The sequence below is a fragment of the Abramis brama genome (genome assembly GCF_963993115.1).
Source record: "Abramis brama genome assembly, chromosome: 3".
NCBI classification, from domain to species: domain Eukaryota; kingdom Metazoa; phylum Chordata; class Actinopteri; order Cypriniformes; family Leuciscidae; genus Abramis; species Abramis brama.
In genome coordinates this window covers 25,392,384-25,416,913 of record NC_139965.1, presented here as the reverse complement: position 1 = coordinate 25,416,913, position 24,530 = coordinate 25,392,384, and the positions used below count along the sequence as shown (strand labels likewise).

Here is a 24,530-nt window from a genome sequence, read left to right as displayed (position 1 = left end):
GCAGCAAAAATATCTTGTTCGACAACCACAACTTACTGATGACATACAGATAATAAATACATTATCAAATGCCAGCCCACATTTACACACAAACAATGAAAACAGTGTTCAGAAACCGGTCTAATCACGATAATGCAATAGTACAAAGGTAATGCAATGGAAGTAGAATAGATATTACTCAAACCCCAGAAGAATTAACAAAAGTAAAATATGGGAGGACTCGCACTCTTTCTGACTCTGTGTAGCACCTACAGCTCTGCAAATCTTTCTGAAGGATCCGACTATCAGAAATGAGCAGCTGAAGTTTACTTTTAAAAAGCATTTTTAAAAATAATTTTAGTCAAGCCCATTTATGCAGCACATTTAAAAATAGTTATCAAAAACGTATTCAATTACTGTTATCACAACAATTTTACTAACTTAAGTGGACCTCAAGGGACAAAACTTAAGAAAAAAGCATACGACATGACCCCATTAAAAGCCTCTAAAGTCAATTTTATAAAAATAAAAACAGATTACACAGTAGGCTCCACTAACAGTTTTCATTGCAGAGTGATTAAGAGATAAACTTATCAATAAACTCAAGCAGCACACACCACACACACACTGCTGTGCCAATTTAATCATATACTTACACATCAAATATTTTTCCATTCATTGCATGTTCATTCATTTCATGTCCTCAAGTGATGAAGTATGAAGTCCTAACACACACACGTTTAAATAGTTGTCTAAATGGGGATATTACATGGATTTCTCTTGTTTTATGAATGCAATAACCTAGCCTTAACCCACATCCGAACCCTAACAGAAAACTTTCTGCACTTTTACAACTTAAAAAAACACTTTTATACAATTTTTACAAATGAGAAAGTCCTTGAAAGGAGGTTTTATCAGATTTAGCTCACTTCTGGGAGCAAATTTCTCCCTAAAATATAGTTAATATAGTAGGTGTATACACACACACACACACACACACACACACACAAACGCACACGTGTATACACTAGGGCTGGGCGATATGTAAAAAATATCTTATCGATAGTCGCCTTAAAAAATATTATGATATCCGACAACACTGCCGACATACACCGTAAACAACACACATCATGTTCCGTTCGGTGGCACTTTATCTAGGCTAATGATAGCCCGCCACAATTCAGTTAGTTTGATTTAATTATTGAAACGTTAAAGGTTTGTTTTACTTTTCTTAGTTTGTGCTTAAACTAACAGAAAACATCAGCTTTGCTGTTATGTTAGCATTGCTAATAATTTCCACACTGTTGTTATGGAATTTGTGTTTGTGAATTTCGTTTCGTGAGGACAATCAAATTTGTGTTTGAAATGAATTTCGTAGCTGATCATGTTGCCTAAAATTAGTATGTTCTGTTACAGCTGCCCCGCTGTGTACTGGACCACTCTTAAAATGCTGCATACTTACTGGCTACTATACAGAAACCGAAGAGATGACATGCAGAGGATCACACATAAACTTTAGCTTTCTCCTGTCACATGCAGTGAAGATCTAAGCCGTGTACAGGCTGCCTCAGACAGTTCCAGAACACTGAAAGCCCAGTGGGGAGGACTGAGGGGGGTGGGCTAACAGTGGGTGACAGTAGGGCACAGCCTAATTAAGTCCTCATTAGCTAAGCATTAAACTAAGAAGTGGAACTAAATGTGGAAATGACAACAAATTGGGCTTTCCTATTTATTTATACTTTTAAACACAGATATATATCACTCTCAAACATCATAAACAATCCATCATAACTGGTGACAGTAGAATGAGAGATAAGGGGCATCTAACATGCACTAACTGTAATATAACACTACTGCACTAAGATATAGGCCCTGTGGCGGAGGTGCACCAGGAGCCCAGTGCTGTGCCTCACCATGGGAACCGCTCAAGCTTTCCAACAACACAGGCACTTGAGTCTGATTGGCTCTGAGCGGCACACAGGACTCTGTAAACGGCACATTACACTGCCAGATTTTGGCGTTTACAGTTTTATCTTCAGACTTCTCGAGTTATAGACAAAGAAACAAACAGAGCAGAGAAAATTGTAACTGCATGCCTCCTCTTTTCTAGTATGTGTGGTACAGCAGTAAAGTGGAGATATGTTTGTCCTCTGATGATTAAAAAACCCATTCTGCAAGCTCTCAAAGAGGGCCAGAGGCTCCAGCAGTAATTAACATAACCTCTCCAGAACAGAAACGGAGGACAAGAGCTTTCTCTTGCTCGCTCTTTCTGCTTTGACTATGAATACAAGCTTGAGGGGCTTATTTATAGCATTAGGCCTAATACAAATCATTTCCTCTTGTATTTTCTGCATGGGACAGACAGACAGGTGATCAAGGCTGTATGTAGTGTTCCATATTAAATGCCTTAATTTTCATGCAAATGGGACACTAGATAAGTTGCTTCTAGATCTAATTAATATTTTCCCTGAAGTATAGACTGCTTATTTACTCAAGAACAGATATGGCATGGTGTCAATCAAAAAAGTCAGATACTGTCACAGAGGGTGTGAGAGTGAGACAGTCCAGTTTAACAAGAAGCTTTCTATGCAAGAACAACCTAACAATCAGTAACAAATGGTGACACGGTGATTCAAATGAAATGGTGAAATAAAAAAGATTTTTAATTCTGCTGTTAAACATGTAAAAAAGAAATTATGACTTCATTGTAATTTATTTCTCAATAAAAAATCTTCCCTGAATTTCCCTATATTAACTATAGGCCAGTCACGATAATCAATATATCGGCTTGTCGCACGAATGGCACGATATTTGGACCTCGATAATGTTTGGTGATGTAATATTTAATAGTTTTCGATAACATATTGCCCATTATGTTTACATAAAAATTTATGTCACCAACATTTTGCAGATCGCGCTGCCTGTCATCTTATCTGCTCTCCTCGTCGGAAGCTCAGGCAGCTCCTTCATACACAGAGTGTGTGCTTAAAATGTGCACCATTTCGCAGTGTCACATTTATTTGCACCAAATCAGTGGATTGCAGCTTTGAAACCAAGTGCATTTTGACTTATTCTTCCAAACTGTCTGTCTGTAGTTGTCAGGAAAACACTATAACTCCTCAAAGGACGCCTTTTCACCTGTCGATATTCACTCACAGGCTCAGCTAGCGTTAAGGCCGTTTCACAAGGTGCACACCTTTGCTTTACTGAGAAAATAAGGTCAAGGAAATATCTGTTTCTATTTATTGAAGTTTTTTTGTTTATTTATTCAGGACATTTAATTTTTTTGCCACTTCCAATTCCAGTATCTAAATATTCTTAAGAATTAAAGAGTTTGTTGTCATTTGAAAGTGTGTAGACCTACTTGCATTATTATGCTGTTATATTATGATTAGGCTATATAGTCATTAGAGGCATAAAATGGTTTTAAAATGACAATATCGTTTATCGCAATTATTTCTGTGACAATATAACACCCAACAAAAAGTAGTTATGACAGGCCTAGTTAAAACAAATGCATACTAAAAAAAAAAAAATTCCTATCAAAAGTAAAAGTCATAAAGAAGCCTTAAAGAGGAGCGGTGAGCAGTAGCCATGCAATACATGTGGTGTCGTTGAAGACACATAAAGGACTTTTGTCTCTGTAAGCTTTCTTAAAGCTTGAGCCACAGGTCACTATTGTGGGCTGTGCTGGAACCATTCAGCGATAAATAACTAATAATCCCAAACTGAGTATATAGTATAGAGTCCATTTACATTTCTCCAAAATACCTAATGAAAACATAATCATCCACATGAAGTCTCTGTATTTACAAAGAACGAACGAATGAAAGAACGAACAAAACAAACAACAGCAGATACAGAGACAAGACAATGTCTTACAGAGGAAACAAGGTCCCTGGGGAGGTCGAGCAAAACTTTAGGGCACAAAAAAAAGGTCATCCAGACAGATCCACACCTCAAAAAGACATGATAAATAGTTCCTCCTGGAAAAACATAGCCATGTCTTCTCAAGCACAGCTTTTGTAGTAGGTTTATTTAGGAATAAACAGTAATACTGACTAGAGGATCTAGTGATTAAAAATAACTTAAACTAAGGACTTTCTACCATAAATAGTTAGGCTACTAGTATTGTAATGCATAAACTTAAATATATTTAAACCAATTACCATTCAATTTTTTTAATTTTTTGAAAGAATTGAAGCAAGGGTGCAGTAAATTGATCAAAAGTGGCAGTGAAGACATTCACAAATGTTACAAAATATTTCCATTTTCATATGAATGCTCTTCTTTTGAACTCTCTATAGGCCTAATCCTGAATCACCGTTTCCACAAAAATATTAAGCAGAACTAGCCTACTGTTTTTGATCATGAGAAATGTTTCTTAAGCAGCAAATAAGCATAGAATGATTTCTGAAGGATCATGTGACACTGAAAACTGGAGTAATGATGCTTAAAATTCAACTTTGCATCACAGGAATAAAATACATTTCAAAATCGAAAACAGGTATTTTAAATTGTAATAATATTTAACAAGATGACTGTATTTACTGTATTTTTGATCTAATAAATCATAATAGGCTACATATGAAATGCTCTTAGTGCGAAATGTGGATATAATGTCAATACACACACCACTGCATTACATCATCACGTAACCATTTCACCTCATCAAGAGAAACTCACCAAACCTGAATAACTGAATGTCCTGAACACATTCCTGTTTTCATATGCGTCTCGCACAGTACAGTGGAACAGGAAGCCAACTCAAGAGCAGCATAAACACATACACAAACATAATGTACAGCATTGTACTTCGCGATGAGCCACGTTTAACACGTCTCTCTCATACAGAACCAAAAAAAAACACATGCAAATTCCTGCCCACAATTTTCAGACAACAAACATAAACTATCTACGTTTTGGATTCCCCTGTGTGCGGATTATCGACAGTTGGTCAACAATATTAGTTGGTCGACAATATTCAGTGACGCGAGAAAAGTTAACGTACTGCAATGAAAATGCAATAATTTCACAGCACTTCGACACAAGTAGCCTAAGTACTGGCAGAAAGCCATTTAAGTGCCATTTTTAATCAACAGGTTCCTAACGAATCGCAAACTCTTCCAGCGATCAATATTCACTTTAAACGCTTTTTAATTGTCCAATGATCTTAAAGGAACACAAATTGAGATGTTGTTAGTCACATAGTCAGAATGGCAGTCTTTCATCACATCTTTTCTCCATAATAATGAAAGTGAATAGTGTCTGAGTGAGACTGTCATTATACCTTTGGAGTTCCACCCCTTAAGATAGAAAGTCGCATATGTTTGAAACAACATGATGGCCAGTAAACGATGACAGCATTATCGGTGAACTATCCCTTTAAGATTCTGGCTTTCACGTGGATTAGAAGGAAAACAAGATACATTCGTGTGGAGAACTCGTCTTTCTCTACGTGTATTGCACCTTAAATGGGTCAGGTCTCGTATCCCGTCAAACTGCTCGGAAAAATCATTTCCTACCTTATTTATGGCAGCTTTAGCAGACATTTTGATGTCTTGTTGGCTCCCGGCGTAGCAAGTTGGAAGTCCTTAGTTTAAATTTCACTACACCGAAAGTTACACCCCAAATATCTTCCTCCTTCGTCCTGCCCAGCAGCCGCCACAGCGCCGGGCAAAGCGGGTTTATTTCTTCTGACCGCCAAAAGACATGTCAACACAACAGAAACCCAGCAGTCCAAAGTTCATCATCTATTATTGCGCGTGAAACTTCCGAAGCTACGCGAATACTCTGCCGAAAGGCTGTTTCTTTGAAAAACAAAAAGGAATCAAGAAAACCTTGCTGTTCTACAGTCGACCGCGCCAGACAGAGTTTAATAATATCGATTATGCGAAATGCGCAGGTCCCACAGCAGTAGAAGTTTGAAACGGATGAGCTCGATCCTCGCTTCTCTCCTCTCCCAGCAACAATCATGACATGTCTGACTGGGAGGGTCCATTACAGTTCTGCGGGGGTGGTGGGGTGGAAACCGGGACAGGGTGAGCCGCAATCCAAGATATGTCATTTTAACTCTGTATGTGTATGCAGCGGTTTAATGTGTTAATTTAACGAGTTGTGTGATAAATGTGTGATTATTTTACATCAAACAATAGATGCAAAAATAGAAACTAAAGGGTACGCCCCCGTGCCTGATCTTTTCGTTTTGACCGGGGAGCGGATGGGATGGAGAGAGGAAAGCAAGGTAAAGTGGAACACAGTTGTTGATCGCTGCTTTGTTTTTGGTGTTAGAAGTTTAAGGAGAAGTTATCTGTATTTTAACACAAAACATTTTTTGACATTAAAAAAAAAAGAATAATAAATGTTTTGACTGTTAAACAGTTATTTGTAACTAAGATTCCAAAATATTGGTATAGCCTAATGATTAATAAAATTGAAATAGAAATAAAATATAGGAATTAAGTGATTTTTAGTGACTCCGTAATGCAGTTCAAAAGCAACACCCTTATTAAACATACTAATAATACCTACCAAAACTTACACTTTCTTTTAGTTTTGTAGACTTATGAGATTGTGTGGTGTTTTTTTCGCCGATAACAAACCACTCAGGAAACCAAACGGGACATAATTGCTGCAATGCAAACTGCTTCCTGTGGTTTCCGGGCCCCCTCCCATAGGACAGGGCCTCAGAATGCTGTTTGTATTGTTTTGAAATCAGTATTATGGGCTGTACTTTTCACTGTAAAATGTCAGCTCATGTTTGCAACTGATAAAAAAAAAACTCACAAATGCACAATATATCACTATTTAAGAGTATAGCCTACTCAATCATTCAGTTGTCAGAGATAATACTTAATGCTTTAGGTCCCTGAAGTATTCCCGTAGTTCTGCAAACAAGAGAGTAAAATGGTTTAATCTTCAACACGCAATCTGTATGTAACAAAGGAAGCAAAATCTCCCTACTCTCCAGTTCTTGTAACCATCATTCAGATGGTAAAAATATAATTTCTGAAAGCCAAACCGAGGATAAAAAAAGATCCATTTAAACTCTGTACCGCAAATCAGACATATCAATATAGTTCAACACGTTTAAAATAATGGTTACCATGGCACTGGCACCAGCACAGTCAAAAAGACAAAACTGTAAAATTGTAATCTGAATAAACCAAATCTTACACTGAAGACACTGAACGCTGTGTTCCCATTATCGGCTAATGGTCATAAGGCCAGTCATTGTAGATGTAATTCCACAAATACTTGACAGACAGGTCCAGGGGAGAGGCTAAGGATATTTTGGATTAGTCATGCTGCAGGATAAATTCTTGTCATAGACCAGACCAGAGGGTTAAACTAAAAATAACTTGGTGTAAGAGGTCACATTCTCCCATAACTAGTCTTCAGGAATCAGAGGGGAAAACAAGTGAGTGATAGGAAAGAGCTATAAAACAATTAAGAAAAAATGACCAAAATAAGCCCACAAAGAAATTAAAAAACCTATACATTTATTATCAAAATTCTGCCGTCTCCACATAAAATTTAAACATATATATAGAAACACACTTTTATGAATTACCATGCGCTAAATGAAATTAAATGTTACAAGGGATGATGATGAAATATTTGCATGGGAGAAGCCATGAATGACTAGACCAGATATGACTTAAAATGAACACAAACACATCTAATTACCAGGCATCCTGACTATCACTGAACCCAAGAAACACATAAAAAACAACACAAAGAAATAGAATGATAAATACTGCCAACGAGGACAATCGCTCAGTCCTCCTCCATCGCATGTTACGATCCGCATCGAGCAGCGAGGATATCAGGATATTCAGCATGCTGTCTGTTAGCACAGGCAAATCAATCTCCGATTCCTGAAAACCTCAGAACGTCCCTTTCATGTCTTCAAAAACCCAAGTAAATGAGTTTAATGTAAGCCCCAGATGAAGAGGACTGCTATAGCTCGAACTGTAGAGTGAATGGTTCTGTGAGAATGGAGCAGAAAAAGAGAGTTAGTGACAGAAAAACACGTTTGAAGGCAGCATTGTCGTGCATGGTTACCCTAAACGGCTCTCGACACGGCGCAACCTGAGGCTTCGCATCAGCCGTAGAGCTCAGGTGCGCTCATGGAAGAGCAAGCACTTGGAAAACACTCCCATGGCCTTGGAAATCACACACACACACACACAAACAGCGTGAGGCATGCCAGTAGGCTTGCCTGCCAGTAGTTAGAGTCTAATGGACAGTGAAAAGTGCAGATCACATGCTCTGCTCCACCAATGCTCCTCTGAATATGCATATCTTGATATCAATGTAGGTGGATTGTAATCACAAAAATAAATTGTTAATCATTTTAAAGAATAAATCATTTTAAAATGTTAAAGTAAAATGTTTTATAACTGAAAAAAAATACATTTAACATGACAATAAATGTCATGTTTCTGTAAAATACTAAAAATGATAGTTTTTGGAATTAAAAATGTATGAAAGCATTACCATATAAAACATACAAAAATACAGTAACATTGTGAATTGTTATTACAATTATTAAAATAACTGTTTTCTATTGTAATAAATTTAAAAATGTAATTTATTCTTGTCATGGCAAAACTGAATTTTTAGCCGCATTACTCCAGTTTTCAGTGTCACGTGATCCTTCAGAAATCATTCTAATATGCTGATTTGCTGACAGGTGCTGTAACATCTCTTTGTATTATTATCAATGTTGTGCTGCTTAACATTCTTGTGGAAATGGTGATACTTTTTTCAGGATTCTTTAATAGACAGTTCAATGAACAGCATTTATTTGCATTCAATTTATTTATTTTTAATTTATAAAATAATTTCTTGAACAGAAATCTTTTGTAACATAAGTGTCTTCACTGTCACTTTTATCAATTTAATGCATCATTAAAAGCATTTATTTCTCTATTTTTTTTTATCTTACCACAAATGTTTGAATGGTATCATTGTCTCTTTTGTCAACCGTTTTCAACATAGATAATAATAATAAATGTTTCTGCTGCAAATCATTATTTGAATGATTTCTGAAGGATCATGCGACACTGAAGACTGGAGTAATGATGCTAAAAATTCAGGTGTGTCATCACAGGAATACACATTAATATACACAAGCATTATATAATGATTGTATATACAGCTACCTGTCAAAAGTTTGGATGCATTAAAATTTATCTTCATCCACAGTTGAAGAGAAGACTCTTATATGCTCACCAAGGTTGATATTACAATTTAAAAATAACTGTTTTCTATTTGAATGAATTTAAAAATTTATATATATAATGTACACCTACGATGACAATTTCAGACCCCTCCATGATTTCAAAATAGCAGGATAGCAAAATAGCAGGGTGTTCAAATACTTATTTTCCTCACTATATATATATATATATATATATATATATATATATATATATATATATATATATATATATATATATCGATGTTTTCAAACATCATATCTGTTAATTTTATTTAAATAGTTATATTTTTTATTCACTTTATTTTATCAGTCATGCACATTAGGGTGTTTTTTTATTACATATTATGTTACTTAGATAATGTATATTGTATTATTTTAGTGTGGTGTGTGTTGCCCTGATGATGTTGGTTCATGGAATGAACATAAATGTATAAATCATTGATGCAAATGCCAAAGGCCTTAAGATATGTTGCTTTACAGCAACTGCAACACTTCACAATCATAGGTCAGCTGAAGGAGTCTATTAGAATGAAGCACCATGGAGAAGTACAAACATAAAAATAGTTCAGAGCTGTACCTCTGCGAACAAAAACAACCAGGAACTGCCAACAGATGGGTCTGATACAGTGTTCTCTCTTATCTGTTCTTCTCTTGGCTATACTATGTTGACATCACAATTTTCTGTGCTTTCTTTTCATCAACATGCTTAGGATTGTACTCTTTTTCTTTTTTTTTCTTTTTTTGTAAAACATGCTCTAGGTGATCTATCCATAGGCTAGAGTAGTTTGGAGAGTAACACTATTTAATGTGCATGGGGGAGGGAAGAGAATAGAGGAGAAAATTATCCAGTTTCACTGTCTGTCTTCATCTGTGCTGAATTAAAACCCAATAGACCTTATCTAGTTTCTAGAGGCTTTATTTACTTTGGAAGTTCTTGCCTTAAAGTGCCCTGTTTCCACAGCTAACGAAAACCCTCTGGAGGTCAGGCGATGGACTCGGCTAAGATTGGAGGTCCTTCTGAGAGTCTCATACAAATCCAAACCACTAATTAAATAGTTACTCAACTAAGATTATTTAGAGTCAAATAAGGCATATAAATATACTTTATAATATAGTTTTATACTTGACACCCATCAAACAATACAATTTCAAGGCACTTTTTTCCCAGAAGAGATGCCGTGTGGAATGTTACTGTCAAAGTATCACAATTAGAATTAGATCTATGCATTTATTTCCATTCAAAGTGAAACTGGTAGAAAAAGAATAGGCTTAAAAGATTCCTTATCATATTGCTGCCTCTAGTGGACAACATTAATATCACAGCCATTATCTTTCAGTTGAAATGTCTGCTAGTTTATAATTTGGTGTTAACCCCCCCAAGCATCATAAATTCATGAAACTAAGCTTTCTGATTGCTCAGAATCACTTGGTCTCCATACGTACAACGTTTTGAGAAGTATGGACTTTGTACACCCCAGATATAGGCATAATAGTCATAACGGGCAACACTCATCAAATAATCAAAACGTAGCCTATCTGCTAAACAATTTAATGGATCTAAATTTATTTTGGTCTAGAGCAGATGTGTGTGAAGTTTAGAGAAGATCTAAGAAATGACCAAGGAGGAATTCAGAAGTTAGGTTTTCCACAATATTAGAATGGGATACATTTTAGATAAACATAAATATGAGATATACATCGTTAGGGCTTAAAGCAAGAATGAAAAGAAAAACAAGAATTTTGATTAAATCACTCACGGTGGTGGAGTTATTAGCAAAAACGTAAAGTAGCGTATTATAGCGTCACTTTGTGGCTGATTTTTACAAAAAATTGGTACACATCACACATAGGCTACTCGTTTTCACAAGATGAATGTATTAATTTTCATAACAGTAGGCCATTCGGATTTGACGTTATTAGCTGCTAAAATTTTATTGCTTGTTGGTGGCCATTTTTTTTAAGCCAAAAACAAGAAGAAAATCAGTACAAACACAATAATGGTTAAGTTCACAAAGCCCCAAGTGGCCTGTCCTTTTAAACCTGACGGTGGTCCCAAACAGCTATTCCACACAAAATATACCAACACACAGAGCAGCTATAAATCAAACACTGGCAGGAAACAAAATTGAGCTTTAGTTCATGGTGTGAGTCGCAGGGGAATGCAGCAGAGAGGAGATTGTTTATTCTGAGATTAAATGACCTCTGATGCATGGAGCAGTGGGACACTGAAATGGTGCTTTGCTGAAAATTACAAAAAGAATTAAAAGTGCATTGCAATTACATTACGTGACCCTTTCAGGAAAGACCCAGCTGACTTTGCCCAATGTATAAAACTTCATACGAGTGCATGCATGCTAGAAAAGGTAGCGCAATATAAAAAAAAATTATTCTACATTAAAATACATTATCAAATACAGCAACATGTTGTTCAATTAAAATACACCAAAAGACTATAAAAAAAAAAGGAAATTCCCCCAGTGTCAAAATTAAGTATGTAGGGAAAAGCCTTTGAAATTTTAATTCATAACAATGGATTCTTTTAAAAGGAGCTTAAATGAATAGAACAACAATGGTGGCTACTTCATGACCTTCACAACGGCAGCTTAATTGTTTGGTTCTAAAATTAGAAAACTTTTTTTACGTACTCAAATACTGTGGTTACAGGCCAGGCTGTGTCAGCCCAGAGAGACTAGCTGTCCTCCATTCAACCCACTGGGTCACGGCCAAATGTGCAAGTTTAGAGCTATTAGCCATAGCCACTGCCAGAACAACACACCTTCCGGTCTCATCAGTTACCAAAACCCTAGTTACAAAGCAGACTTGATGTAATAGGCTCAGACCATATAAGGCTGATGCTGCTCCTTTTATGATATTCAAAAGGTTAGTGCTGGAAAAATTCATCTGGAAAAACTTTTGGCATGTTTGGAATGACAATGACACTTTTTTCTTTTTTTACAGTGAACAATTAATTTAATATGTGCAGATTGAGATTTCAGAGATAGACATGTGACTTGTTTAGAGTCCATTGTTTTATGGACAAAGAATGGCCAAGATAGCAAACAATGCTCCTTTAATCGCACAAAGACATTTATTCAGTGTACCACGACAATCATAAATATATGACAAACAAACAGTCATTATTCTCAAACTCAAACAAACATTGATAGAAATTGCATTAATAGAGATAAACAACAGCTTAGTTTTGTCTTATTTTTGTCAAAGACATTTTTTCCACATTTACATGTGTAAATATAGACTCTACATTCCAAAAGCATTGTGATACTTTGATGAGTGAGACAGAGCTCAGCACACCCTGTACTTCAATAATTCACATCTCACACTTGGTTAGATCAGCCTATTTATAAAAAATCAAAAAGAGCTCTTTTTAAAATAATTCCACAGCTTATATAACTACTAAAAAAGGGAGGAGGTATCAAGGTTGACATTTTGTTCTTGGTATTATCAGACAGTGGCTGTAAATCCTGAAATAGTGCAATGATGTGACGTAAATTACAATAATTAACTTTTTATGAGTGATGAGTGTTCTGCTGTAGTGAAAATACAAAATGCATAATGCATGTTTCCTTTATATGGTGCCTATTTCTAGTGTCACTCATTTCTAGTGTCAGCATGTCACAAATGTGATGTGGTCCACAGAGGGATTCTAGAGAGGAAGCCAAGAATGTGTACATGTAAACATGCAAGCTCCCACATACATAATGCATGAAGCACACACATCGCTAAATTAATTGTAACTGTGACGCCGCCAATCAAATACAGTGTGTCTCTGTAGCACCACCCGTTTCCTCCCTCAGTATAGGCAGCCATAAGAGACTAATCTCCAAATTGCAGGACCAATATAGCAGCTTATTTACATTGTGCAACACACATAACAGTCCTATGCCATTCCTCACACTATTTTCCTTCACAGTCGTAGCACTGAATGTGCATTACAGTTTCTGACTGGTAGAAAGCTGCGTCATTAACTGCGAGTGTTTGTCTGGAAGACATATAGCTTGTTTGTCACTGCCCCAGGGGAAGAATATTCTTCCAAACAGCCTCGTACAGATGTGAACAAGCAACACCTTTAGGGGCCATTCACACAGAACTCGTTTTTGCATTCCACTGCGTTGCTTTTTCATTGTTTTTTCTATGTAAACATGCGCTCAGCAGACTTGAGCTTGTGTCTTTCGGCGTTCTAAAATACAGTGTTTAAGTTAAAAAAAGTTTTAAAAACACATCTCTAGACCAGGGGTTTTCAGTCTTTCAGATGCAACGGACCCCCAAATGTGATCATCCTCATGCAAGAGACCCCCATCCTAAAACAACCATATGTTTGTTTTTTTTGTACAAAGGGCCAATTTATATTGTAAAATAAATATTATAAACATACCTAAAATATTATTCTGAAAATATTTAGCTTCTATTAAGATGCATTATTAAAAACTGTTCTACTCATTATACCGTACGATTCATCATTATTTACTTGTTTATTTTTTAATCTATTTTTTTAATTAATTTAATCTTGTTTTTTTATCTATCATTTTATCTTGTTTTAATCTATTTATTTTTACATTTTTTACACTGTTTTCCCCTAGCAAAGTGGTGCACACGGTACTATCCAACCTCTGTTTGTGGACATGACATTTTGGCGTTATCTGTGCAAAAAAAAGAGCAAGAACAAAGGTTTGCCTGGATGCAACCATCTTAGTTTTCCAACCCGCATACTGTATTGTGGTCAACTCGAGTCTGATGTCATTCTCAGCTCCGACATCCCTCTTCCGAGGTTAATGGAAAGCAGCATTACTTTTCTGATAGTCTCTAATGCAATATGACATAGGAGTTATAGCTAGATTCAGCATAATATACAGAAAGCATTTCTGTAAATTTTAGAGATGTGCCTCAGCGAGATGAGACCCATGGCTCATTTTAACAGGTTTATGTATTGAAGTGAGAGGCCGTTCCATAAGATCAGCAGTTAAAATGTCAGATGTGCGGAGTCTTGCTTCTATAGGGAGCCATAAGTGGATCGCTGCAGAATTAAACCAGGCTACATGTGATAAGTTGTCTTTTTATGTCCATAAAGCCCTAATGGGTTCATTTAAACAGCACAAAGGAGAACATGCACATCAGTCAACAATACTATGAGTTCATCCACAGCTGCAGAGGTCTTTACATTTACATTAAGGGAAAATATTTTCATATGTGTGTGTATGTGTACGTAGGCCTACTGTACATACGCAAACACTTCAGATCACACAGAACGCACTTTTTGAGAAATTTCGATCGTTTTGAATTATTTTGAGAAGGAATTGATTTAGAAGCTTAAAAAGATTTGCTTGAGCTACCAGACTGACTTCTGTGACCGCTGCATGCAAGAATGACATATGTGCTTTTTTTGAATAAGTACTTACTGCGCAACCCTTAAAAAAAGTAAGTTCTATATACGTAGTATGAATGTGTGTTCCGAACGTTTACTACCTCCACGTGTCATTTACTTTCTCTCCTCTCCGGTGCCTATGGGATAACGTAAAGTGTGAATGTGCACTTCATTCAGGTACTTTTTGCCAACTGTTTTATAAATACGGACATACTACTCTTTTCACACAGTTACATATTGGGATGCTGCCCATGTCTCGAGACCCTGCGTTCTTTGGCATTCTGCTGTGCTGCATCTCACATTTTTGTGTGTAAACTGCAACTAACTGTTCTAGAGGTAACACACAACTACTGTAACCACTGCAATCGGTAAGCAGAAAGTGCAGCTCAAGGCTGTTGTAATACACAATGTGTTCCACACACTCACCTCTGCGTAAAGCCTGGCTACACTGTAACTGTATAAGCCTGTAGCGCTGCTATGAAATCCATTTTGCACAGTCTACAGCTCTTGTATCCAATCTTCACCAGTATTCAATTAATACTTGTTAAGGTTCAAATGTCATTTTCATAGGAGCATGAATTGCAACAGTTGTAACTCTTTTGGACAGTCATGCCTTAAGCCTCTAGCATTTACACCATTTTTTCCCAGTATGTAAGGATGTTGACAAATGGTTCAGGTTACCAACTGTACTGATGATATGCCTAGCAACTGCCACTGTGATGGCTTAACTATGACAACCACAGGCCAAGTTGTGCGGTGTTCACATTGCTTGGGATTAAAGTTTAAGCTTGTCTATAAACAATATCGTATTGTAATGCTATTGCAGTGTTTACACATAAATGTGATCAGCAAGATAAACATGTTTGTACTTAAAGAAGAAAGATCAGTAGTTCAACTGAAGGACAAATGTAGATATGATATTTTCATGTGACAATATCTTTCCTACAGCAGTTATCATATCTGTTTGTCATTTTGACTCTCTCTCCCCAGAACTTCCCAGGAAAGATTCATAATGTCCAGACATGAGGGAGGGAAGCAAGATATACATGGTCAAGGTCATCTGTGACGTAAATAATGACACATGACTGCAGATGCCCCTCAGCCTACATCACAAAATCACGATGCAGTCAGCATGAGAGATGAGACTAACTCGCTACCATCCACGATTCATTTGCTGCATTTTCAATAAAGGTTCCTGGACGCAGGCAAGTGCAAGCAAAAATTTATTTTGAGGTGAATACAGCCGAAAACATTTAATGCTGTCTACATAGAATAATTTAGTTCAAGTGTACACTTGAAAATGTTAATTATTTGTACTCATTTCAAGCATACATAAATGAAAGCCCTAACTTATAAGTATTGTTTGATATATTTACAATGAGTCCTCAAGAACAATTTCAAAGTAGAAAAACGTTTGAGTATGTTTCAAAGGTATAAAATTAAGTAAAATCTACTAACCTTTATGCATCTACTAACCTTTTTTTTCCCAGCATGAATAATTAATAAGACATAATTTGTTGCCATGCTGTAACTTGTTTTACGAAATATGAAGTTACTTTTCTAGTAAAATGACGTGTTCATGCTCAAAATGTATCAATTTATTGTCACAATGATCATGGTTTGTGTAGAAAGAGTTTGTGTGTATGGTTGCATCTCTTATTTTGTTCAAATTCTTTCACAGATTTGGCAACATTCAGCTCTTCATAACACTGAGCTTTTGAAATATGTGTCTTAAATGAAAGTCTATCATGTATGAGCATTCAATGTCTGTATACATTATGTATGTATGGTTAATTTAAATTAAGTGACATTTCATCAGATTTGTAAGGATTTAAGTTTGACAAATCACTTAAATACGTCAAAGAAGATTTCACTTAAATTTATACCATTAAAATTCACTCACACACACACTGGGTGCAAAAACTAAGCAAATTAAATCTGAAGTAAATCTTGCATGTTTTTTATCATAAATATAGCATAAATATCATTAAACATTCATGTTTGTACAAGGGAATTTATGAACTCATAACTCAAATGATTAGACACAAACTTCGAGTCTGAGGAGCACAATGTGTTCAAGTGATCATAAAGTTGGTCTGGCTGCACCTGGTTCTGTCAAGAAGAGAGGTCGTTCGGGCATTAAGCATGCCAAAGACAGAGAGTAAACACAGACCTGGCATCATGACAGACAGGGCTCTGCACACATTCAACTGCTAAAAGTCTCAAGCAGTTGTAAGCAAACAGAACCAGAGCACTGTTCGTCTCTGAGCACCACTAACACTGTATCCCGCTTTGAAAATAATCTGGTGGACTAATACCCCAATAATAGGATACATGAATTAACATCTTTAATCCCATCTCTAATAATACATAAAAGATTTCCTCTGTCACGCCATTTGTCATACTACAACAACAGGCATGTTAATATTAGGCATTCTCACTTTACAGCATTTTAACACAAGTGCCAGTACTTTTCACAGTACTGTAGCTTTGCAGGAAGGTTTCTTCAAGCATCTTGGAGACGTTCCCGCAGTTCTTCTGGATTTAGTCTGTCTCAGTTGTTTCTGTTTCTTCATGTAATCACAGACGGACTCGATGATGGTGAGATCAGATCATCCTGGCTGTTGTCAGATTTCTTGTGCATACAGAAATCTCACTGGATTATTACAAGTAATGGCAAGAAGTGATGGCATAACTGACTTAAAAACATTTTTGGGGGGGAGGGGAGGGAGGGGGGGGTGGACTACATATATGAAGACTTATATCCAGTCTTCAGTGTCACATGAGAAATTATTTTAATATGCTGATTAGGTGCTCAAGAAACATTTCTTATTATTATCAATGTTGAAAACGGTTGTGCTGGTTAATTTTTTTCGTGGAAACTTTAACTTTTTTATTCATCAAAAAAATCCTGAAAAAATTATATCAAAGAACAACTTTTACTGTATATGAAAAATAAAAAAAATTTAAAACATTTTTCATCAACTGAATGCATCCTTCCTAAATAAAAATATTAATTTATTTAAAAAAAACATTATTAAAGGGTTAGTTCACCCAAAAAAGAAAATTCTGTCAGTAATTACTCACCCTCATGTTGTTCCAACCCCGTAAGACCGTAGTGTTTTTGCGCAGCGCGTCAGTGTTGTACGTCACACGCATCACACACATGACCAGCTTCGGCCAATAGTGAGCCTACGTGGTGACGTGTAACACAGACGCGCTACGCAAAAACACTACGTGAACCAACTCGAGGCCCAGAGAGAAGGAAATGAATAGTGGAATAAAGTCGTTATTTTTGGTTTTTTTGCGCACAAAAAGTATTCTCGTCGCTTGATATACTTAAGATTGAGCCACTGTAGTCACTTGGACTATATTAACGATCTCTTTAATAATTTTTCTGGGCCAGCAAGTTTCAGTCACATAGAAGCCTATGGAGGAGTGATCCAGCTCTCAGATTTAATCAAAAATATCTTAATTTGTGTTCCGAAGATGAACGAAGGTCTTACGGGGTTGGAACAACATGAGGGTGAGTAATTACTGACAGAATTTTCATTTTTGGGTGAACTAACCCTTTAACACCAAACAATTAAACGGTGGAGTACATGCACAACCATTACCATGATGTCAAACAGGGAGATAAGCAAGCAGGGGAGGTAAGAAGGAGGTGAAATTTAGGTGTTGTCAAGTAAAATATAGTATGAGGAAAAGTAACGGGAAGATAAGCACTGAAAGGAAGAGAAAGAGGAAGCTGCATGGGCTTGTTAAGAGTTAGAAATGCCTAGAGCATTTTGTGATTTAAAGACTCCTCATCCATTCCACACTGACATCCCAGAGCTATGAGGTTCCTCATTCAGACACTCACTCAAGAGCTCCACAAAGTATTACCCAAATCAAGAAGAAAGAGAGTGAGAGGTCTTATAAATTCTCATCTTTGCAAGTGAACTGCTCCTTAAAGAGGTCGCAGTAAGAGTGATTGTGGGCACATGAGAGCAATTGGACTGCTTCTGTGTGCTGAATTGAGTTATGCTCCAATCAGAGCGGACTGTGAGGCAGGAGGTGAGCGCTAAATCTGATTCTTAAGAGGTGCTGAGGGGACTAGGTAACGTGATTCATGGTCTGATAATAATAATGCTCTGATAATGTCACCAGAGTCTGCCATGATAAAAATCCTACTTCGATCAGGCCTAGAGGTACTATCTCATCAATTCTGCTGGAATTCGCTCCATGCCAAAGCCAAAATGTAAACAGCCACAAACGGAGCATTTAAAGAAACAGCAATGTGATTGACAGCTCAGAGATAAAGGCACTCTCCATACTGATAGCCTAGAGCACAAGTAGGGGTGCACGATTAATTGAAATAAAATTGAAATCGCGATATGCTTTGATTTAATTAAATAACCATAGTCTGCATGTGCTGTGTCCATCAAAGTGAACAGACGTCACCGTCTTGTACATACTGCGAATGCATGTGACGGCTCTCGACATGGTGAATATTACTTCACACGAACCTAATCTGTGAGTTTGGATTGCTTCTTATGTCATTTAAAGTTGCAATGTAATGGGAAAATTTCAGTGACACTTTTTTCCTGATGTATATTATCCTAGTGTAATGGATTAACGAATAAAAGGAAAACTGTAGGGCAGTGACTTGGTGCATTCCATCGGTTTCATGCATTCCAAAAAGAAAAAAAAAGAAACATTATGCTTGGATGAATTATGAAAATAGATATTTCATTTCATGCCAAAAATGATGCACAACCAGCTTAACTGTTTTTACATGTCTGTAGTTTCAAACAGAGATTTACAGCATGTGGCCAAATTCATAATGAGAAGCGTATTATAAACTCGGCAGCTACACAGAAAATTAAAAGTCCTGGTTATAACAAAATAAAAGTTAAAGGGTTTAACGCATAATTGAGATATACTATATATTATATCATTATACAACATATAATACTACTGTCCAGTCAAAATGTAGTAAAAAAATATTATTATTAAATGTTAACATTTTATTTTAGATTTTCGATTTATATTTTGCAGCACGTAAAGCAAGTAATATATATATATAGAGAGAGTCACCGAGATAGCAGCTTGCTTATCCATCACATAAAATATGGTGTCTGGCACCAGTGCATGCTGGGACATGTTAATGTGTAAGCCTGGCCACTCTTGGTAATCTGCCCTCCGTAGTGGTGCCAGAATCAAGCCTCATCAGCTTTAGCGTTCAGTGGGAGACCACAAGTCCCACCAGTCAATTCTTACCACTAATGCTTTACACAACAGGTACTAATGCCAAGTGATTATCCTGTGCTGTTTTAGCACATTCACTGCTTGTAGAGGGAGAAAAGACCACAGAGGCAGTTGATCCACGTCTCTCTGAAAGGGGTCAGTCTGATGAGCTCAGCAGAACAGGGATCCCCCGGCTGAAAGGCTGTCTAAGCCCGGCACAGGGAGACGGGAGGGACCACTACTGTCTGGTGCTGATTTGGGAAGTGGAGGACTGAAATGCAGAGCTCACAGCTACAGTCTGACATAGAAAACTGAGAAACACTATTGTTAAAAAAAGAGAAGATCTAAGGTCTCACAATGTGTGGATGGGAGTAAAAGTAAAACGTGTAAATACAGTTTGTAGAAACCTGAGACATCGATATATGTGTTGCCCATGATAGAAGTCACACAATAGCACAATATTTTAAACGTAGGCCTACTTTTAATTAAACGATGTACACACTACCATTCAAAAGTTAATGGTCAGTATGATTTTTAAAATGTTTTTAAATAAGTATCTTGCAGCAAGGCTGCATTTACTTGCTGTAATATTGTGAAAATATTATTACATTTTAAAATAACAGTTACCTTCTATTTTATATTTTAAAATGCAATGTATGCCTGTGATGGAAGACTTTTCTTTCTCTTTTGGTCTTTCTCTCTCATAAATGCTCACACACATTCACTCTCTCCATTAAGCTCACACACTCAGGCTTAGGGGAAGGTCAACAGCTCAGGCTTCAGGGAAAGTCAGCTGCTGTGTGGGAGTTTCACTTTTTTGCCAATTTTTCTCAAAGTGTGACATTGAGTCATTACAGTCCCAAGAGTATGACTACTGACACAGCCTTACGGTACATGTCCACTGGTGCGGAAGAAGCCCGCTCAATAGTGCTCAGAATGCTAGAAGCCCGTGTCTGTGGGTTGGTCCGGAAAATATACAGCGAGTGTGTATAGTTTATGATTGCTGTCAGTACACACTGAACATAAATCATCATATGTAATACTGTTCAAACGTTTGGGGTCAGTAAGAGTTTTCTTTTAGATCAATACTTTTATTTCAAATAATTACTGCTCGTTTGAGCTTTCTATTCATTGAAGAATTGCGTGATACTGAAGACTGGAGTAATGATACTGAAAATTCCACTTTGAAAAACAGTTATTTTAATTCATTGTAATATTTCACATTAATACTGTTTTACAGTATTTCTGATCAAATAAATACATCCCTGGTGATCATGACCAATCTTACTGACCCCAAACTGTTGAACATTAGAGTACAACACTAATAGTTGTGCTTGCTTTATTTAGTGTGAGAGTTAGAGTAAAGTGTTACTGAACACTGGTGTGTGTGGAGCAGAAGTGTCAGATGGTGGAGCGCTTATGTGCTGCTGAGCAATTGCATGATGGATTGGGAAGAAGCAGAATGTGACTGAGAGAGCTACACCGCAGCTGTTAAGAGAGAGAGAGAGTCATGATTCTGTCTTCTCAATTCAATTCATGATGGAAGCACACTCAAATGTCCTATAGCCATTCACTGGTTGTGGTTAAAATCAGTGATGTCTAAAGAAATTCATCCCTTCAGCATGCCAGCATTTCTTCTCTTTCTTCTGCTATATCTTTAAGTTTTTATTTTTGTCTTAGTATCTAAATCCCTCCATTATTTATTAGTCATGGAGATCCAATCATGTGAAAAGTATATGCTCTTCACAGACAAAGTTTATTTGTCAAATGTGCAACAACACAGCAGCACTCTTCTATAAGACCATCATTTAAGAAGTTTTAGATATATAATGATATAATAATAGTAAATAAGTCTGTTAAAAAAGTCTATTTGATCATTCGCTACAGCACAGATTCAAATAAGAAGAGTGGTAAGAGTAAGAGTGAGTAATACTCTCTTAATTCCAAGCATATTTTAAAATGTATAACATGTTTCTGAAGGATCCTTACATGGTTTGGAAGTGTTCCCATCTGCTGGAAATGAGATGTTATGCATTCCAAAGGAAAGGAAATTCCATCACTTTTGGGAATGCGATGAAATTTGGCATAACACGTTAATTAATTACATATTTATGATGTTTATCCACTCATTTGGGCTGCAGTTTTAATAATACAGCACATAACTGCAGTTAATGTCTAAAACGTTTTGATTTTCAGGATGTAAAACCTTATGAAAACAATTTCTACATCCTGAGGAACTCAATGAATGTTTTAGGAGAAACAACAAAATAAAGCTTTTTTTGTTTACTCTTTTAAATATGTTTTCCTTTCACATGCATCCATAAAATATGAAGAATACATAATGCATATCTAGTGATTTATAATATAAACAAAAGGTGCATAAACATCAGTGAGTCTTTCCTCTTACATTCTTTGACATGTTGTTCTGCCTATCAACTATAAAGAGAGATTGACCCCTGTAGCCTAATGGGTAATGACAGGGGATTCTGCACACAGAGAGTGTGTGTGAGTCTGTTGCTTCGCAGCTTCGCAAATGCACCCTGACATCCACCAAGGCTGTGCCATAATTCAGATGACACAGCTGGTGATTGGTGCACTGGTATCGATTTAAAAACCAGCTGCTCTAAAATTAGAGTCTCCTCACATCTGTGACAGGGACAGGCACAATCAGCAGGGCATTCTGGACCCTGGACTCGTTTGACAGATTGTGGCCTAGTAGAGTGGAAGGCCATCATAACAGACACATTCCAAAGCACATTCCTCACAAAGCCTCACCCTTCATTTCATTAGACTGTGTGGAATGTCAAAGCACACAGGAGGTCTTCATTCTCCCCCCACACCGAGAAGAGAGGAAGAGAAAGAGTAGGAGAGAGAGGGAAACGGAAATGAAAAACACAAGGGGTCTTACTGCTGCCTTCAGGTCAAGGCACCTGTATAAATGCACAAGCTAAAAAACACAAGACACTATATGAGTATCAATCGTATCAAACTTAACAAACAAAGTCACTCACTCTGTAAAACGCTTATGAGAAGTTACAATCTTATTCATTTTCTCTATGAAGGAAGTTTGAAGATTTTTAATCATACCATACAAATTATATCAAATTACGTAGTTTAATTAGAGGCATAGTTTTCTGGAACAAAAAAAAATTAATGAATGAACAATTAGGTCATCAACATGAATCTTAAGCTGGTAAATGTACACTAAATACCACTAAAAACTAGAGTGTGTCGTAACTTATAAAAACAGAGTCAAAGAGTCAAATGCATCAGTAATACCTCCTTATGATTTAAATTTTAAAAAAGCATTTACTTGTCTTGAACATGGCGGTTGCTAAGTGGGAATACAGAGGTTGTTGGGGACATCATCACACCAAACAGGTAAACTCATCTACACGCTAGTCTGCTTTCACAGCCACATTGTGTTTCATAATCACACTCTTGCAAACTATTCTAACTCAAATTTTCAGGGGGAAATGTTTGGTCACACTTTAGATTAGAGTCCAATTCTTACTATTATCTATGACTTTTGCCTCAATAAACTACTGCTAATTACTGCTTATTAATAGTTAGTAAGGTAGTTGTTAAGTTTGGGGATTTTTGGGTAAGATTAAGGGATGTAGAATATGGTCATGCAGAATAAGGCAAATAAACAGCCAATATCCTAATAATATGCATGCTAATAAGCAACTAGTTAATAGTGAGAATTGGACACTAAACTAAAGTGTTACCCTTTTTTTTTATTTTTTTTTATAAAGACTAAAAGAGTTGTCGGTGGTGGTTATGTTGAAGACTGTGGTTTAGTTTGTTTATAGCCTATGTTTAGCTTTTTACCTCTGCCGAATGTATTTAGCTTCAAAGTTCTTAAAAGCCGTGCTAATATCATGTTGAACAAAACTAATCTTTAACAAAACAAATAAACTAACTTTCTAAACCAAAAGCCAAATGAAAAAAATCATATAGGGATTTTGGCGAGGGAACAAACTTCAGGGTTAGACTACATAAATACTTTATCACTGGAGCACTCTGATTTCACAGGCATACAATCATGCACAGTGATCCCACAAAGCAGGGTCAAACATTTATTAATTGAGTATATAATGGGTTAATCCATACCATAAGGCTTCTAGTCTTGCAGGGAAGACACGAAAAGAAAGCATCACTATGTACATATGTTTCTCTACATGCATACACACATGTGTAAAGGTTCACTGCAGCGCTCCGGTATGTTTGGACGGGCAGGTGGGCTCTCAGATGATCAATGGTATCACTGATTCGCAAGCAGCTGGTCAGAGAGGAAGAGCTTTAATCACCAACATTAATTAGCCTCTCCTTTCATCTTAGCCTGCTGGGCACTGGAACAACACTTTATCTTTTACGCTCTCATTTTATCTTCTCTGCTTCTTTCTGTCCTCTGGATCCCCCTACTCTTTCACTCGCACCTTTTGCAAGATGTTTGCTCCAACTCACTTATTAAAACCAGCTGTTGGTGTCATGATTCACTTCATTCCTGATAAGGGCGCGGCTCAGATATTCAAGTACTGGTGTGGTTGGGTGTCTCTCTTTTTTTTTTGCACACATCTCAGAAAAACCTCCTTTTTACTCTTCAGTACAACATCTGGGAATGATTACTAAGGGTCCATGATAAGAAAAACAAAGTAATCTCAGACATTGACCTACTTAATATTGGGATAAAACTGATAAATTTACTCA

General features: G+C 36.6%; 1 protein-coding gene across 11 annotated transcripts in view; it reads right to left on the bottom strand.

The window, feature by feature from the left end:
* The window catches only part of tjp1a (tight junction protein 1a), a 120,604-nt gene that overhangs the window by 67,333 nt on the left and 28,741 nt on the right, over window positions 1-24,530 (bottom strand). For 2 of the 11 annotated variants that reach the window (XM_084109710.1, XM_084109701.1), the window contains exon 1: window positions 5,505-5,964. The exons of 7 other annotated variants lie outside the window; for them this stretch is intronic. In XM_084109710.1, coding sequence (XP_083965836.1) covers window positions 5,505-5,531 — 27 coding nt within the window. In that variant the 5' untranslated portion in view covers window positions 5,532-5,964. Of the gene's footprint in view, window positions 1-5,504; window positions 5,965-24,530 lie in introns of those variants that run through there. 2 more of the 11 variants (XM_084109708.1, XM_084109702.1) reach the window with 1 other exon arrangement.